Here is a 19090-nt window from a genome sequence, read left to right as displayed (position 1 = left end):
TAACGCTAAATTTTAAAGAATTTTTTTTTTACCTTGACTTTGGTTGGACAGCTTCCTATAGCTTCCTTTGGCTGAGCTTTAAATGGGCGTGGACGAGCGCACACTTGACGCTCTATTGACGATTCAGGGGAAGGGGAGCTTCCTCAAGTGGGTACTTATGATACCTCCCGAACGCCCCTCTTTTTTCCTTTTTTTTTGTAGAAATTTTTAGTTTGCGTTACTTTGGCAAGTTTTCCGGTGTCGCTTTTTGCACCTCGATGACTGTTGGCGGCTGTCGATGTCGTTGTCGTTGTCGTTCTTGTAGTTGTTGGCGGTGTGGCGCCGCCCGCTGTCAACAACTCAAAATGCTTCCGTGCAATCGCTTTTTACAGCTTCCGAACAATTTGATTTGATTCCATTAAAAAAGTTCCTCTAGTGATTTCCGTCAAGTTCTCACCTCTCATCGCGCCGCATGTGAAGTTGGCAGCCGTTGCAACGGATACGACATCACTTCAAAAAAAGTTATTTCCGTTTACAATGTGAAACCATAAAATCATCGAACCAAAAATTGCATTCAGGCAAAACGTTTAGAAACTATTATTTTATATTTCTATATTGTATTTTTTTTATAAACAGAAAAATAAGTATATATTAAAATTTTATATTAAATCAAAACGTAACTTTTACTTTTAAATAATAATAAATTGAGTTTTTATCTAATTTAAAAGTGGCCGATCCAAATATCTGCCAAGATTATTGTATCAAAAATGTAAATTTATATTTTTGAGTGCAGGATCCCCCTTCCTGCCCTTCTGGACTTCCTGTTCGAAGACTGTTTCATAAGCCGTGGTATAAGGTTGAGTGGAGCGAGGGGGTTTGCCTAAATAATTGTGACATTGGCACGTCAGCATCGTGCGCCGAGTGTTGCATACTTTTAAGTACACCCCCTCCCCATCACCACCCACGCCCAAACACCACCGCCCCCTTCAAGGACTCATCGCCGGCGTCGATGCATGTCATTTGCTGGCAGATTGACAAACTTTGGTGCGTTCTTCGGGGGGATGGGTGTGTGATGAATATGGGGACCGTCAGCGTATAATGTCAACTTGCAACTTGCACTACTGATGCCAAGCAATTTCAATTGATGACACGAACGACGGCAATTGCCGGCTTTAAAGGGATATGGCGACATAATGATGGAACATAAGGGTGGCTGAAATTGTCATAAAAACTCTTTGGCATCGCGGCAGTCGTAAAACCTTAACCCTCAGCGAAGATAGTTATAATTGCAGGGTGGGAGTTGTTAAGCTTGATGTCAATAAAAAATGTCAGACCACAAAATAGGAAAAAAAAAAGGATGACGAGAAGAAATTCCGTGGAACTTAGTCTTAGAACATAAAAAAGCATTGGAAAGGCAACATTTTACAAAAGATTTGGTTTATGTTGAAACATTTTTTTAACAACTATGTTAAATAGCTAATTTGACAATTGTAAAATGTTAAATATTATTTATGAAAAATATTTAATTTTTGATACTTACAGCTATCAATGTTTAATCGTTGTTTACATTATTAATTCTTATTTTATTCATAAAGATTACATTTACATCCTTAAAAAGATCAACATTATATACCATTATTAACAATATCTTAAAATAAACAATGTCCACGGCTAACATAACCAGATTTTCAGCAAGATGGTTTTTGACAACTTTTCGGGCTAAGACCTTTTCAAAAAAAAGGACAGATATGTCTCAAAAAGAGACAAACATTGGCAGCACTGTTTTAGAGGGCTATCCAACTGACATTTATGCAAATCGAAATTCGGGTTAACAACGTCAGCAGTCAAGGGGTGTAATGTTATATATATAAAATTTACTATCCCAGCTGTTGCCGATTGTCGTCATTCCGTCGGTTATGGAATTTAAGCTTTGCAAATATGCATTTAACACACTTCGGCGTGTCGAGATGCGGCAACAGTCTGCCCGACGTACGTATGTATAAATAAAAATCGCCAGCAGCTGTTGGTCGGTCGGATTGGGTTGGGTTCGGATGGGATGGAATGGATATGGATGGATGGCTGCTTGGGACATGGGACATGGGTAGTGCAGTGCGGCATTTTGAGGAGCATATGAAAAGTTTGGCTCCCATGTTGTCGCATGGAATTTATGATGAATTTTCCAACTCGACGCATATTGCAGAACATTTTTGGGTCCGTTTGGCCTAGGCCTGATTCAAGCTCCCCGCTTTTCGGGCCTTTCTGCCATGAACTGCAACCACAGCAGCCGCAACGCAGGCAGATCCAGAACCATATCCAGAACCAGGGCGGCATTTGGTCCATGGCTTGTTCTGGGCTCTCGTTTTTTTTTTTGCTTTTAACTGAATCCAACCCAATCCCCAGTCCTCCCAGCTTTGGCTGGTTGTTCAGCCACATGACGTAGCCGTCCTGCATCCCGAGTCCGCCGTCCTGAATCCAGAAGTTGCACAGGGGTGCGTACTTTGAAATTGTTTTAGTGCTGTTGGAAAATTTCGAATGCGATTCGACATGTATAAAGCTGTGAGTCCGGAAAGGCCAACGGCGTGACTGTCGCTAACAAATTCTGTTAGAATGAAATAGAGAAACCGTTTCGCACCGGAATTATGCACTGGTGTAATTTAGTTTCGTAAAATCTTTTGGCATTCTGAATAGTATAGTGGTTTTAATATCAAAAAAAATTAACAAAAGCACAGTTTTTTTTGTAATGACCTTTTCGATGCTTTTTCTATGAATTTCCTGTAAAATATATATTATTCTTTCATTACGATACATAATGAATTTCAAAATATAAGTAAGCAAAATAGTGTTGTTGTATCCGATGAACTTTGAACTGGACCTTATAGGATATATTTGCACTTCAATTGAATGGTTTCTTTTTTTAAAGTTGGTTGAGAGTTTTAATTTACATTCTATGAACATGTACAAGCTAATATGTTCCTTATTACGAACAAGTTTTAGTGCAGGTTTTTAGGTTTTTAGATTTAACTTTAGAGGTATACCACCTGGAGATCAGATTTCTGTAAGAACAGTTATGGCCTTTAAAGTGCACGTTTTAGGTAATTTTTCGGTAAAGCCATTTATCGAAAATTATTAAAAAAAAAAATCGACAAAAAATTACAAACCAAGTTTTGAATACAGGTTTTTAGGGAATTAAACAATAAGGTTTTAGATGTATACCATTTCGAATTTGGACTTCTGTAAGAAAAGTTTTGTCCTTTAAGCTGCAGGTTTTATGTCATTTTTCGGGAAACCTATTTCTCGAAATTTTCCAAAGGGTATCATAAACAAAAAGGAAAGATAACTACTAACTGGGCGAAGAACCGAAGTTGATATCCCTGCAGAAATACTCTGTAAATTATATTCTCCAAAATTATTCATATGATGCATTCTTAATACTCATAAAAAATCACAACTTTCTTACTTTAAAAACCCCCAAAGTTATGGCATTTCCAATCGTTCAGTTATATGGCAGCTATAGGATATAGTCGGCCGATCCTTATGAAATTTGATAGGTCGGATTGATTGGCCAAAAATAAAGCCCATAGAAAATCCCCACCTTCCTAACTTAACAAACACCAAAGTTATGACATTTCCGATCAATCAGTTATATGGCAGCTAAAGGAATAGAGACGTTTCGGCACCGGAATTATGCACTGGTGTAATTTGGTAGGTCGGAATGATTTGGTCAAATATAAAACCCATAGAAAAAATAACAAAGCCCAGCTTTTGAAACCTTTCGAGCTTTCTAACAATTCCTAAAGTTATATTATTCTTTCAATCGTTCAGATTCAAATATGTCAGCAAAATAGGATATAGTCGGACTTGAACTACCTTATAGGAAATTTGGTAGGTCAGATTGATTGACCAAATATAAAACCCATAGGAAGTCCTAGCTTCCTTTCTATGACAAACACCAAAGTTACTGGCATTACCGATCAATCAGTTATATGGCAGCTATTAGGATATTAGTCGGCCGATCCCATCCGTTCCGACTCATATATTCTGTAAAGGAAAAGAAGGGTTGTGCAAAGTTTCAGTTCGATTGCTTTAAAACTGAGAGACTAGTTTACGTCGAAAAGAATTCTGACAGACAGACGGACAAAAAGTCGGACAAACGGACAGACTGAAGACAGGACAGACGGACATGGCTATATCAACTCAGGAGGTTATCCTGATCAAGAATAGTTATGTACTTTATAGGGTCGGAGATGTTTCCTTCACTGCGTTGCACACTTTTGACCAAAATTATAATACCCTCTGCAAGGGTATAAAAATCAAAAGAAATTACAAACTAAAAAAAAAGTTTTGATTGCAGGTTAATTAAGCCAAAACTAATTTAGTGGTAAATCACTTTAAAATCGGATGCCTGTTAAAGAAGTTTTGGCCTAGAAGTGACTTTTTTGTATAAATTGCGCGGAAGGCATTATTTGAAAAGCCGGCAAAGGCTTAAAAGTTTAGTTTTTTGAAACTTTTCTGACAAGCCATTTTTCGAACTAATTGAGAAAAACTAGCAGATCAGTATAAAACCAATAAGTAGTGTTATAACTGACACATAATAAATAAAATAAGAATGGTTAATATTTCCTCCCTGCCAACCTAATCTGCTTGATTATTCCGCTCGTTTTCGGGACTTTGGCTCACCCATTTTATTATGCCATTGAACAGGCCATAAGCATAATCATAGCATTTATCTAATATGCAGAGGAAATATTTGCTCATTTAATAAGGGCCTGTGGCGGCCTTTGACTGGAGTCGATTCGCAACGACTCCCAACCCAAATCCAAAAGTAAATCCATGCCCCAGCCAAAAATGATGCTGAAACTGGAATGATGCCGCGCGCAAACAAGTCGCAAATTGAATTGATTGGCGGGTAAACAAGCGCCGACCCGGATGCCACGCCCAAAAAAGGCGAGTAAACAGATCCGCAAAACAGACCATAGCCAGAATCTCTAACCAGAATCGGGGCCATGGCCAAGACCAGCCACAAGCACTAATTGAGCGTGAACATAGAGAGCATAATGCGCGGCAGAAAAAGCGGACTTCAATTTTGATAAGAAGCTCCAAGCTGGAACTGCGAAATACGCAATTAGCCCCCCAAAATAAAATGGGCAGGCAAATTGTCAAAGAGCCGGTGAAATTGTTTACAAACCAATTACAAAACTGCGAGCCTCAGACAATGGCAACAGATTTCCAGCTTGCTGACCTTTGAACCCCGAGCTCAACTTCTACATTGGCCCTTCGGGCGCAGCTGCTCGAAAGTAAAATCCAGCGAAGCGCCAAAAATTGCGTTATCTTAATGAGTTTAAACGTTAATCAGGCAAAGCAAAGTCACCGAAAAAGCGCGGGAGGATTCGGAAATGGTGGCCATTTCGCCGGCCACCTCAATTGGCCAGTGGGCCACAAAAACAGAGAAAAAGACACAAAATTGCCGACTGCGGCAAACGGAAGTCAAAGAGTCGGGCAGAGGCCAAAGTCCAAAGTCCGAGGCGGCACGGATGCATATTAAATTAATAATTTGACCTCATCCTGTGAGTGCCACAAGCTAGCAAACTCGAGCAAGGGACTGGGCTAATTTCTGCATCCGCCCGACGAGATTTTTGTTTGCTGATTGCGACAAGGACAACATGGGTGCGGGGGCCATGTTGCGCTAATGTTTCACCCGAGACCGGGGACCCCAGATTCAGAACTCTTCCCCGACACCCAGAAACCGAGAGATAAACAATTAAAAACTTTTGCAATTTGCGGTAATTCCACTCTTAACCCCTTGGACGCCAAGTGCGCATAGCAAATGGTAGAAGCGCAGGATTGGGGATAGTTAACACAGAAACAAAACCGCGCTGAGACCAAACATATGTTCGCTGATACGAAAGCGATCACAAAGTAGATAGTTAATTATATTTATTGCCATTAACCCAGTATAAAAAAATTGTTTGTTGGATATGAAACTATTTCACGACACAGTACTAAGTTGAATTGCTTAGAGTAACTTGTTAAGCTTGATTATAAAATCTTAATACATTCTTTTAATTCTAAAATTGCATCAATGTGTCAAAATATTTATAATAATTACAATATAATAAAAATTAGCGTTACTTTATAATTAATACTATTAAAATAAACATATTTAATCTTAATTTAATTTTTGAGTCTAAAGTGGAATGGAAATAGGTCACCTATTTTTACCACAGCGAAAATGATGTGAAGGTTTCATTCGATATCTTATCAGAATTTCTTATATAGCTAATTTAACTGATAGTGCCGTGTGGTCTTAACTCGCTTTAAGTTGTGTGCAGTCGTGTAATTTCTGTTGATTTTGCGCACGTTTTTGCTTATCAATCAAAACAGAGTGCAAAATATTCACGCGGCACTTTGTGGGTGGTCGAGCCTATAAATACCCAAGGTACCCACAATGCTGACCACAAACAAGCTAAAAAGTATTCAGGGAAGTCAAACAAATAGAAAAAGATATTTCTTCACAATGGTTTGCAAAGGTTGCGGAGCTAGTAAGTTAAAAATAAAATATAAATTATTTTAAAATAGGCAACGAAGTTAATTAAACCATTTTTTCAGACTGCAAGTGCACGGACACTAGGTGCGGCGACAATTGCGCCTGCAGTCAGGATTGCAAGTGCGTGTGCAAGAAAGGACCCAAGGACCAGTGCTGCAAGACCAAGTAGATAAGCCCATCGATCGATTGAATTGAAACCAATAAAAATATCAGTCCCTAAACCTCAAGCCCAAACAAATATCACTGTTCACTGAATGTCTGCCAGAAATGATATTCGCTTAATTACAATTTGGTGTGCCATGCTACAAATGACAAAACACAAACGCATGTCGAGGACAAATATTTACCATGGCATTATGGCGTATGGCGTATGGCGTATGTGGCCCAAGGGCCAAGTCCTCTTCTGGCCAAGTGTCACACATTTGGCCAGGGTCGCATTGCAAAATGCGCAATTATTGCATTTGTGGCGCGTGGCTGGCAGGATGGCTGCAAAATTTATGCGGTCTCATTTGGACCGGCGACGAGGACACAACTCGAAATTGTGACACTTGTAAGTGAGCGTGAAATAATTTCGCGCATTAAGTATACGCAACGGGGGCCCACAACAATGCGGCTGGCATTAGGAATGCAATTGTTTAAGCAATTAATTAGCATTGTTCGGGGAAAAAATAACCACAACAGAAAAAATAATAAAGCGGCTGCCACTTAAGGACTTCTTCCACTCAGATTTCCTTCATAATAACCTCCGGAAAAGTGAAGTTGGCGCGGGGGAAAACTCATGTTTCACTCCCAACAATGAACTTCGGTGGTCTGGGAAAAATTCTAACCGCAAATTGCGGAAATGCCTGTCTGGCCCGTCTGCCTCTCTAATTGTCTGTACATAATTTAAGCAAACATTTTTAATTAAGTGCAATGCTCGACGCACACACCAGAACATGGCTTGGTTTTTAATTCCACCATTAATCTTGCCGAGCTATTGCGAGGTGAACTCGAGCAGTTGGAGGCGGCAATTAGGGCGAGTTTTAGACTTTCGACTTAAACACAACAAACAGTTGCCACTTTTCCTTCCAACGCACAACTTTGTTTACCCTCAGTGGTTTGTTGTTTGCGGCCTTAATGGTTTTACTCTTTTTAAATGGTTATATCAACTGAATCGTCTCATTCGTTTTGACCTAACATGACATCCGGTTTTTATTCGGCACTAAACTTTTAAGTTTTTTGCAATACAAAGCAGACAAAATCTTAAACAAAGTCGGTTAATTATAAAATTGGCCGTATCTAGGGCAAAAACTTGTTGAGTTACTTTGGCAAGAGAAGGAAAACTTGCACACTTTGGAGTCATCCTGGCTTTCTTATCGCCACGTTTTTGTTTTTCTTGTCTGCGGCACTCGTAACTTTGCCGCAAAATTGCTTGTTTCCGCTTCCGCCTCCGCCCCCTTATCCCTCTGCCCACGGCCGTCGCCCACTGATAGATGCCATTATGACCTACACTTGGGCATAAGTTTTCCCTCTTGGGCGACGACGTTGTCGAGGCTGAAGCTGCTGGCAGCAATTAAAGCCAATTATTCTGAAATAATTGTTTTAAGCAGATTTCTTGGGCGGTCCTTTGTTGTTTTATTTTGGTTTTTTTATTTCATTTTTTTGGTTGTTGGTTGGAATTGTGATCCCTAATGTCTTGTTTTTTTGGCGCTTATAGGCCTTTTCTGGCTTTTTGGGGTTGACATTTGAGTTTTTGAGTCTTTAAAGCAATTCGCATTTTCAATTTGCAATGCAAAAGCTCGTTAAAATAATTTGTCACAGTATTCTGTTTAATTAAAAAGTTGCAAATGAATGTGCGTTGCCATTTAATGATTCTTTCCAGCTTCTCTCTCCCTCGTTTCTGTATTATTCTGCATGCCTAAAAAACAATTAACCCAACTGCACTGCCATGCACTGTATGTGTGTCTGTATGTGGCCGAATTTGTATAGAATACTCGAATTTTCCGTAGAGGGGAAAAGCTTGGAAAAAATGGCATCGAGGAAAAAAATTAAACAACATTTTAACATTGGTTTACATCTGATATTCTGATGTTTAAGCCTATTAACTCTGATTAAAAACAGGTCGGGGAGACATTATCATGCTCAATTTAGTTTAATTATTTACACAATTAATTCATTCAATAAAGGTTAAATTGAAATAAATTATTTGAAAGACAAAAACATTTAAATTTATATATGTTTCAGTAAAATAATAAATAAGTAAGTATAATTGTACGATGATCGAATGATTATGGTAAAATTTGATTATTATGATATATTTATTTTTGTTTTTATATTGGCTGTTATTGTGAAGGAATTCAAATGTTGATAAATATTGAAATATAAATGTCGTAGATACTTAAAGATTATTTTTTCAGCCTAATCTAAATTTCCAAATGGATTCACTTCGTAGGTAGTTTTATTAAATATCTATATTTGTTAAACATTTGATTGAAGCATGAAACAATAAACATTATTTCTTAAATTCGCAATTTCAACAATTTAATAAGATAGAATGCTTAAGGAGTTTTTGCGAATTAGTTTGTTTTCATCCAATGTATGCAATTGCGAATGTGTGTGACTGCTTTTCTGCATGTGCATGTCTCTACAATTTAATTTTGCTGCCCAAAAAACAGAAACAAAAAATGTCCTATACAAAATTCGCAACAGCAATGTTGAATGTGGGTGGGTTTCAAAATAAAATTTATTGTTGTAGCAGCAATTGTTGTTTTGTGTGTGTGTTTGTCACCCACAATGTCCGTCATGGGCTTCATTGTTCAGCCACATAATTAATTGTCGTAGTTTTCGGGTGTTAAATAATTAGAAAACAAGTTTTTCAGCAATTAATCACTCGAAGTGCGCAAGGGAAGGGGATTTTAGAGAATATCGTGAAGTAGTCTGTGGTTCAGTTTAATTGCAGTGAATTCTTGCCACCGCTCACTAAGCCTCAAATTAACCTCAACACCCTATCAATGCATAAGGGAAAATAGCCTCTAATGCGCTCCTTAAGCTCCAATTGTAACCCATTCTAAATCACAACATAATCCCATAATTTACATAAAATGAAGCCAAATCGCTGGGACAAGCATACAAAGAAGGTTGTGACCCACACACAAAACGGGGGGAAAAAAAACTCAAAAAATAACATCCTTGGATTCTCCCACACACACACACAAACATTGGACTAACGCAATTTGCCCCACTCAAATATCATTATGTCATAAATTGATGTTGAATCCTTGTTCATTTATGAAATTTTCCCATTTTATTGTGTGTCTGTGTGGGAGCGCTTATAAAGTTCACAAGTTCGATTTTTCCAAGTGCTGCGGGGGCGGGAAACTGAGTGTGTGGGTGTGCACGAATTTAAGTTTTTATGAGTGCCATCAGCATCAGCATCAGCGTCATTATTACCATCATCATCATTATTCGATTGACCTTTCTAATTGCCAAGGTATCAAGTTTAAAGTGTTCGATGAGGGCGTAAGAAATGGAAATTTGCATGGAAAATGTCCTTTAAGCAGACAAAGAGATGATGCTAATGAAACGTCAATTATGTGCGACCGTTTACAAGTAGCTGAAGATGGCAGAAGCATGAATAAAACGTAACGACTAAGAGATACCGAGTTTGATATGTAGTGCTTATTTTTTTTTTAATGAGAGACCCAACATCCTTTAATGGGAAAGTTCACTAAAGATCTAAGCTTGGTATCTACGTTTTAAACTAAATATTTAATTGTACATTATATATTTTTAATTTAGTTCAAGCAGAGATAATTAAAGATAACAATATTTGCAAAAATATTTGGGTTAAATATAAGAACACTTTAACAGGAAATGTAGAAAACTATTTTTTTTATATTTTTAATAAACGAAGCTATAATCTAAGCACAGAGATAATATCAATATTATGGTTTATTTTCCAATCAAATTGGTTTGAAATTTTGTCCTTACAAAAAGCATATTTTTGAGATGCGGATCTGGGATAAAGGGATCTTATCTACACCATTTACTCAACATCAATATAGCCCTCGAACCCTACGAATACCGGGTATAAAAATGAGCACGTGACCAACTTTGTCAACGCTTGAGGCATATCCAATTTAACCCTCAAATTGCTGCCATTATGACAGCATCAAGAGGCGAGGAGTCGTGGAGTCGAGGAGCGGCATCAGCAGACCCGTTGAGTTATTAGCGAATCGTGATTGGCATAAATCAATGCAGCGGGGGATGCAGGGAATGCACCTGCCGTAGACACTTTACCAACTCACTGGCCACTCTCTTAGCCTAATGGGCTTGAAGCCAGTGCGATATTTATGACTGCCATCCGTCTGCCCATCCCGCGAAGGTCCTTGTCGATGACATTGTTCCGCTGCGGGCTCATCCGTAATCCCACTTACATCAAGATGAATGCCGCTGATGCGCCATTTATGCTGAAATCGAAAGCATATCGATCACATTAACATAGAATAAAGAATAAAGTATAAGGACTTGGGCGGATTTCGTTACGTCGCTTTGGCGCATTGCAGATTTGATTTGCATAGAGAGCGCTAGATTGTTAAGAAATGCAAATGCCCGGTTGGAATAACTCTGCTAAATAGTTGACCCAGCGATCTATTTATGTACCGAGTTCCGTCGCTGCTTTTTCCCTTGCTTTGTATGATGAAATGGTGGACAAAGGATTTAATTAGTTTTTCTTTCATTTGCCATGGGAGCGCTGGTGTAATTGCTTTCGAACAGATATCACGACACGCGAGAACATTTCGTGCAGGAAACTCGGGCAAAAGCCAAATTGAAAATTAGAGGAAACGCTGCACCGAAAACGAGTGGCGACAGGATGCGATGGGGCAGGATCGGCAGCAGTGGCAGGAGCAGGATGGGAATGCCTTTTCTCTAATGAAATACTTGTGTCGTGCGCCTGTCGACATTATTAACAGCTTCCGAACTTTTGAATTTACGAAGCGGGTTAAAAAGGGAGCGAAAATGGATTAAAAACTGCAATCGCCAGCGCCAGACACTCAAAGAGAAAATGTGAAAAGTGTGCTAATTTCCATTGAGAGCTGCACTGGAGTAGCAGCATCACAAAGGCAGCGCCAGAAAAGTGTTTAATACAAATTGTGCACTGCGAGAAGCGAGGGAAATTAGTGCCACAATGTGGATAGTTTTAAATACTTAATTAAATTTGAAAGTTATTTAAAACTTAACGTTTCCAATCATTTTTTCTATCTAGTTTTATATTCAGTCAGGGAATTTAAATTTATCATTAAGAATAGTAGATACTTTTGAACTTAAAAATTAAAAATGCTTCCTATTATAAGTATATGAGCTTTTTTCAATATTAATATTATTATATCTAAGCATTTAAATTACTATGAATATAGTATTAAATACATTTTAGCCTTGCCTAATTATATAAAATAAAATAAATAGTGTTTTAAAGTACTTTTCCTGACTTAAGATATATATAGTTTTGTATTGCAACACTATTGTTCGGTACTAAGGATATTCCTTAGAACATTCATTAAATATTCCGATTGAAAGCCATTTTACAAGCTTGTCACTAACACCTTTTTGTTCCGAGTGTGGCTGTTTCTGACCGTGGCCGGAAAAGTAGCTGCTGTTTGGTTGTTTCCTGTTTGGTTGAGTCAAGTGCACCAGTAGCAGCAGACACAGTCGCAGTCAGTTTATTTATTCCCACAGCCAGTGGGTTTCTGCCTGGGATTTGCGCATCGACTAAGTCGCTGCCTTGGCGACAGGAAGCAAATTTATGTGCTTTGTGTTCGTTTTTGTTTGAGTTTGCTATATTTTTTATTGGCAGCACAATTTATTCACGAATATGGTTGCACCAGCCAAAGGCCTCACTCTACACGAGTGCGGGTGATGTTTATTGTATAAGGATATATGGTATTGCTGGAGCTAAAAAGAAGTGCATATTTTATGTGCATTTTTTGAGATTTGATATATGCAGGGGTTTGGTGGAAGCCAAATTTAATTTTTTTCAGAGTGAATGTCGGAGTTGGCTAAATTATGAATATTTTTAGTTGTTTAAAAGGAAGTTTGTGAATATGTCACAATACACGTGTTTATAAATAAATGGCTGCTATTATCGGTATAAATAAGGTTTTGCCCTTTCAAAGTATATTTTATTTAACCAATAAAATCGTGTCTTTTAGGTTATTTTTATTACATCAAAATCTATTTTATTTGCTTTATTCTGTTTTACAAAACAGAAAGTAGAAGTATATTTTTTGTTAATAAAATAATACAAGTTTGTGTATTATATTTGTAATTTCATTTTAAAGAATTATTGTTTTGCTTTCATTCCATCAGTCTTTTGTAGGATACCCTATACACTGAAAAATAATCACTCCTATTTACACTCTGCATATGAGCAATTTCCTGCTGTAAATCCCAGGAATCGCTTTAAAGGGACCCTGCTGACATTCCGATGGCGAATACCTTTGGCTTTTTCGAAGTCAACATGCAATATTTGTCGTTTCTCGTTGGCTGGTCCTTTGCCATTGTTGTGTGTGGTGCTTTTAAAAGTTAATAAATCCTTTTAACTTATTCCATATTTCAATGCCGCTTCTGTGGCGGCTGCCTTTTCCTTTTTTCAGCCGTTTAAATCGAGAAAAAATGCCAGCCCACGATGAGAGCTTCCTTTAGCGTTTGGAATCAATGGGAATACTGGCTGAATGAAAGCAATTCTGTTTATTGAACAACATTATTCAAATGGAGTTGTTGCCCAGCGGAGATTATGAAGTCGTTTTGTTGGCTCGATTTGTTTAACTCAGCGCAGAGCAAAACATCATTCATATCAGTTTCTCTCTGCAAACAGGACTCATCATTAAAGTTTCTATCTATTTCAATTTCAATTTCTATTGCTATTTCAATTTCAATCTGGAGGCCTACCATGCGGAGGGGAACTATCTGTACACGGTGGCTCATCATATATCATTGCCATTGTCAAGCTTTGTCTTCCATTTGCGACTTACATTTCTCGAATATTACGTTATTTTTCCGTTTCTGGCCTTACGTTTTTTTGATTTGTTGTGGCAACGAACATTTATATTCCTTCTCGTTTCGTTGTGCGGCCTTTTAACGATTCATTTTTTATAAGAGAACGCGCCGACTTACAGTAAGCTCGGATTCCTTTCACGACTGGCCCTCCCTATCGCCATGTATTTTTATTATTTATTATCCGTTTTAAATCCCAGCTAAAGATCATTATACACATCAGTGCGTCCGATTGTGAGAATCGCAGCTACTTCTGATTTTCTGATTTCTTGTTTTCGACGTTTTGCCAGCCTCTTTAGCCGAATTCACTACCCCGCGGCCTCTGCGAATTCAGAAATTCCCCAAACCCAAGCAGTTCGCAAGTTTTCACCGAAATCCCTGGCAAAAAAAGGGGGGAAAGGACGCACAAGCGCAAAACGAGGCTGGCAGGGAAAACGATTTAACTGAAAATTGAGGTTGAACTTAATCATAAATCAATGCTAATGATGCTAAAATGCTAGAAAATTTCCTACCCATCCGGGGATGCCATTCGGAGTGGATATCAGTGCTCGGGTGGCTGAAGGAGGAGGATTTGCCGAGCTGGCATTTGCCAGGACACCGCCCACGTCCTCGTCCTTTGGCCACTTGGCAGATGTCTGACTGTCATTTATTACAATTGCTTTGACTTTTGTTAGTTTGTTGTCGTTGGCGTTTTTTATTATGCATCTCATTGCCGGATATCCCGAATCTCTGGGGAGTGGCTGGCTCTAAAAGTGGAACTTGCGGACTTGTAATCAGTTTCTGGATTTCCAAACCTTATTTATTTCAGTGCTGAAAGCGATAATAGTAATATTACACTAAACGTAGGCTGAAAGAAATATATTTACTAGGAATGGTCGACAATGGAAGAATCCACATATGATAAACTGGCCGTGTTCTTCCCAAACTATCGTATCCTGATCAAAACGAAATACCTTTTAGGATACTTGTACTTGACTTTAATCATATTATTATTTGTTGTTTTCCTAAATAGTTTTAAAAATAAATTGTATACTTTAGAAGGCAATTAAAATTAACTTTATTATTTTTTGATTTATGTTTGATGTTTGATTTATTGAATCTAAATTAAAACAAGAAAGAAAAGCTAACTTCGAGCGGAGCCGAAGTTGATATACCCTTGCAGAATATTCTGTAAATTATATTCTCCAAAATTATTCATATGATGCAATCTTAATACTCATAAAAAATCCCAACTTCCTAACTTTAAAAACACCAAAGTTATGACATTTCCAATCGTTCAGTTATATGGCAGCTATAGGATGTAGTCGGCCGATCCTTATGAAATTTGATAGGTTGGATTGATTGGTTAAAAATAGAACCCATAGAAAATCCCAACTTCCTAACTTAACAAAAACCAAAGTTGTGGCATTTCCGATCAATCAGTTATATGGTGGCTATAAGATATAGTCGGCCGATCCTTATGAAATTTGGTAGTTCGGATTGATAGGCCAAATATAACACCCATAGAAAATCCCAACTTCCTAGCTTCACAAACACCAAAGTGGCATGGCATTTCCGATCAATCAGTTATATGGCAGCTATAGGATATAGTCGTCCGATCTTTATGAAATTTGGTAGGTCGGATTGATTGGCCAAATATAAAACCCATATAAAATTCCAACTTCCTAACTTAACAAACAGCAGAGTTATGGCATTTCCGATCAATCAGTTATATGGCAGCTATAGGATATAGTCGGCCGATCCCGGCCGTTCCGACTTATATACTGCGTGCAAAGGAAAGAAGGGTGTGTGCAAAGTTTCAATTCGATATCTTTAAAACTGAGAGACTAGTTCGCGTAGAAACAGACAGACGGACAGACAGACGGACAGACAGACGGACAGACGGACAGACGGACAGACGGACAGACGGACATGGCTATATCAACTCAGGAGGTGATCCTGATCAAGAATATATATACTTTATAGGGTCGGAGATGTCTCCTTCACTGCGTTGCACACTTTTGACCAAAATTATAATACCCTCTGCAAGGGTATAAAAACAGTTGTTAAGCTGAATTCCGTATTCAACTAGTTTTTAGCTCTGACAAAATTAGCTCCAATTTTTGAGGTAGTTCTTAAACCATTTTTATTACATCATGTTTTACTAGTTCTATAAAGAATGCTAGATCTTTTTGAGATACCTGGAGTTATCGAACGTGACTTTTAAATTTACTCAGCTGGTAAGGAAGCCCTCCCACCTCGTTCTAGCCAATATCCGTCGGCCAATACCCGTATCCTTTTTAATATACCTTTGGCCAAACAAAGCTCGGGACTGATAGCTCGTTAAAGTGACGCCATAAAAGGAGCGTGTAATGTGACGCCCGAGAATTGCAAAATTCATGAAGGCAATGCAAGGAAAATTCAGGTTGAGAGATAGCCCAACTAAGGATGCAGAAAAATGAGTACCCTACTAGAGTATAATATATGTTTGAAAAGGTTTTATTCTTTATTTGTCTTAAAATTCCATTTTCTAAATATTCTTCAAGCAAGTGTTGCAAAAGTTTATCTAATCTTACACACTTATTGTCACATTCTTCAGCATTCATCAGTTAGCTGACATATTCATACAGAAGGGCATACTACATGCTTATATATTCAAAGCACTTTAAGTCATTTATATTTCGATAAAAGTGTTTATGCAAATCTTGTAAAACGTAATCGTAAAGCGGACGAAGAACCGCCAACGATACGAAAGCCAATGTCGAAGCCTTAAAGCGCATTAAGAGTGCCTCCGGCAGATCGGGGAAAAGAGTGGGGAGTGGAAAAATTGTGGAGGGGAGTGCGCGGGGAATGGCATCCGAGTTGTAAAAATTGAAATAAATGTATGCTGGGACCCACACCGACATATTGTATGCAAAACGCGGCGTGTGCGTGTGTATCTGTGGCATAAGTTATGCCTGGCTGGTGGCCAAATGGACACGGCACCCACTCTCCCTCCACCCACATTTCGCACCCTTCTGACCTCAGGCCCGGCCACAATGGATCCAGAAATTTTTGCAAATAGAAAATTGAGTTAGCGGCTCTCGTCCTTCCAAAGACCCCCTCATAAAAAGAAAAAATAAACATCGTATAAACAAATGCGTGAGGTGGCTGAGGTGCGTTGAATTTGTGGAAATTGCCTTTTTACGAGCATATTAGCATGCGTGTGGGAGTCGCGTGTGCACTGAAAAAATACTTGTGAAATATGAGGCCCTTTTCCGTTTCCGCTGTGCGTGTTGTGTTGAGGAATCCATATAATTAAGATTTGCTTTTTGAATCTTAAAAATATGCCGTTAATAACTTAAGATTTGTCAAAGAAAAAAATATGCCGTTAAAAAATGTTCACCAAATTTTAAATTTTTAGAACATTTAAGAGACGATTTTTTTTATCACTAAACTATTATTGGATGTTATAGACTGATTTACTTAAAAAAGGGTTACATCTTAGCTTATTTAAATACTTTTAAAGTATATTGTAATTTGTTCCTGTGTAGTCATTTGCATTTGCATGTGTGTGTGCGGGAGTCGCAGCTAATGTGTCCCCAGTGAGTGAAGCGGACCCTTCATGCCACTGGCCTCACCTCCCTCCTTCTTTTTGTACACCCCTGGAAGTCTTCTTGGGCCGCAGATAAATCAATTTACTTTCATTTTATTTGTATGCATAAAATTGGTTGAGTACGAGCATGAGTATATGTATGTAGCCGGCATCCTCAAATTTTAAAATGATTTTCTAAATCTTTTGTCCTCTAATTCACCTTCTGCGCGATGTAAATTTGAATTCTAAATTAGAGATTGCCCGCAGATTTTTTTGCAAATCATTTTGCTTACTTTTTGTTGTACCTAATTATTCAATTCGAGGCAGTCGTTCGTTTGGCCAGCGAATCAATTTCATTTGGCCATTTAGGAAACGCTTTTGTGCTCACCTGGATTCTTCCCTTTTCACCTGTTTGAGTGATGATGTGAAAGCTAACAAAACATTTTCCAATTCATTGGGTTTTACAGTTGCCATCCATTGGCGTCATCAGTGATTTGGGATTGTTGTCGCCCCTTCTGCCATTTTGCGAAATATCAATGGGATCCCGAGTTGTACTCTTTGTCACGTACGTTGGTGTGTGTGTGTGTGTGTGTTGGGTAAATGTGTGTGAGAGGGTGTGTGAGTGTGTGTGGGGTAGACGTCAACAAATGTCAACATGCGATTTGTCAAATTGTTGAGAAATCTATATATAAATGCGAGGCAGCAGCGGCTTCCTGCAGATTTGGTCGAGCGTAAAAATGAAATTAGATTGACATTTGATACATTTCCTTATTTTTTTGTATGCCTAGCAGGAGAGATTTGCCTATGGCCCCATCCCCAGATCCCTGTCACTTTAAATCCCTGGTAGTCTGTCAGTGAGAGCCACCTGGGGGAATATGCATACTTATCCGAACAGGCGCCGACACACATGCCTCAATATACGGCAAGTGCTTGACATGTTTTCGATTTTTCAGATAAACAAAGAGCACAACAAATCACTAAAGTGAAAAGTGTTCACAAAAGTGCGGGCGAAAAAACGATAACATGAAAAACAATTTACAATTGACATGTAAATAAGCGTTGGGCAAGGCGGGATTGAAGGATCTGAGGAGTTTAGAAGTAAGTTGCATGGCAACGCAGCTGGCACCTAAGTTTGGTTTATCATTGTTTTCTTTACCTTTATTTGTATTTACCTGGCGGCTAATTTATTGATTGAAGTTTTCTGCAGGTGCCTTACATCTTGTCCACCATATAATACATTATTAAAATGAAATGAACGCAATATTTTACAAACGAATGCTTTGTAAATCCGAAAGCATAATTAAATAAAAACCAAAAATAATCTTATTTAAAAAGCAACAATTCACAGATGCACAAGATTAACCGAATAAATGGAAATAATTACTTTTGAGCAATCTGAGGAATGTATTGCTTTAATTACGAGTGCTTTTTTAAACATCCTATATTTTAATCAAGTAACTTAAGTCAGAAAAAGTTATAATGTTAATCCGAATTTAATACCCATTTTGTTCAAGAACATTTTTGTTGCATTTTTTATAAGTCATTAAGGCTTAGGGCAACATTAAATAGAAGTCAGAGAAAACGAAAGTAGAGATGTCTTAATTAAATGAAAATATTAAGACTAAATGAACAGAAAACATTGATTTAACTTTTCTGTGCAAAATAAACAAGTCAATTCTTATTTAAATATTTAATACATTGCTTGTTATTAAACTATTTCCTATTTTGGTTAGTCAATAGCTTGACAGACCGTCTAATGAGGCTCTCTGGGAGACCGCAACACGTTTTGGCACTCAAATATTTATGCGCATCTTTGGCGTCATAAAATATTTAAACACATCATCACCATGCACTCTGTCAACACTTTCGCCGCCCTTGCCGCGCATAAATTTTGACCTTTGCTCGGTTTTGGCCCGACATTCTTTGACAGCATCAATCTGCGAGGAAAAGCCATCGGCAAAGTGCACACAGCCAACGCTACC

The 19090-nt window shown here is 38.2% G+C and overlaps 1 protein-coding gene across 1 annotated transcript; it reads left to right on the top strand.

Moving 5' to 3' along the window:
- Positions 1-6407: 6407 nt before the first annotated feature.
- LOC108048163 (metallothionein-3) lies at positions 6408-6750 on the top strand. Its single transcript, XM_017128667.2, has 2 exons — positions 6408-6518; positions 6586-6750. The coding sequence occupies exons 1-2, from the start codon at positions 6425-6427 to the stop codon at positions 6690-6692; spliced, it is 201 nt and encodes a 66-aa protein (XP_016984156.1). The 5' UTR covers positions 6408-6424; the 3' UTR covers positions 6693-6750.
- The last annotated feature ends 12340 nt before the right edge of the window (positions 6751-19090 follow it).

The sequence above is a fragment of the Drosophila rhopaloa genome, unplaced genomic scaffold (genome assembly GCF_018152115.1).
Source record: "Drosophila rhopaloa isolate 14029-0021.01 unplaced genomic scaffold, ASM1815211v1 contig_178, whole genome shotgun sequence".
Classification (NCBI taxonomy): domain Eukaryota; kingdom Metazoa; phylum Arthropoda; class Insecta; order Diptera; family Drosophilidae; genus Drosophila; species Drosophila rhopaloa.
Note: the sequence above shows the minus strand (reverse complement) of the source record. Positions and strands in the feature narration are given on the sequence as shown.

Coding starts and splice junctions, on each gene's coding strand:
- LOC108048163 (XM_017128667.2), top strand. CDS start 6,425: ATGCTGACCACAAACAAGCTAAAAAGTATTCAGGGAAGTCAAACAAAT. Junction 6,519..6,585: donor TTGCAAAGGTTGCGGAGCTA/GTAAGTTAAAAA, acceptor CCATTTTTTCAG/ACTGCAAGTGCACGGACACT.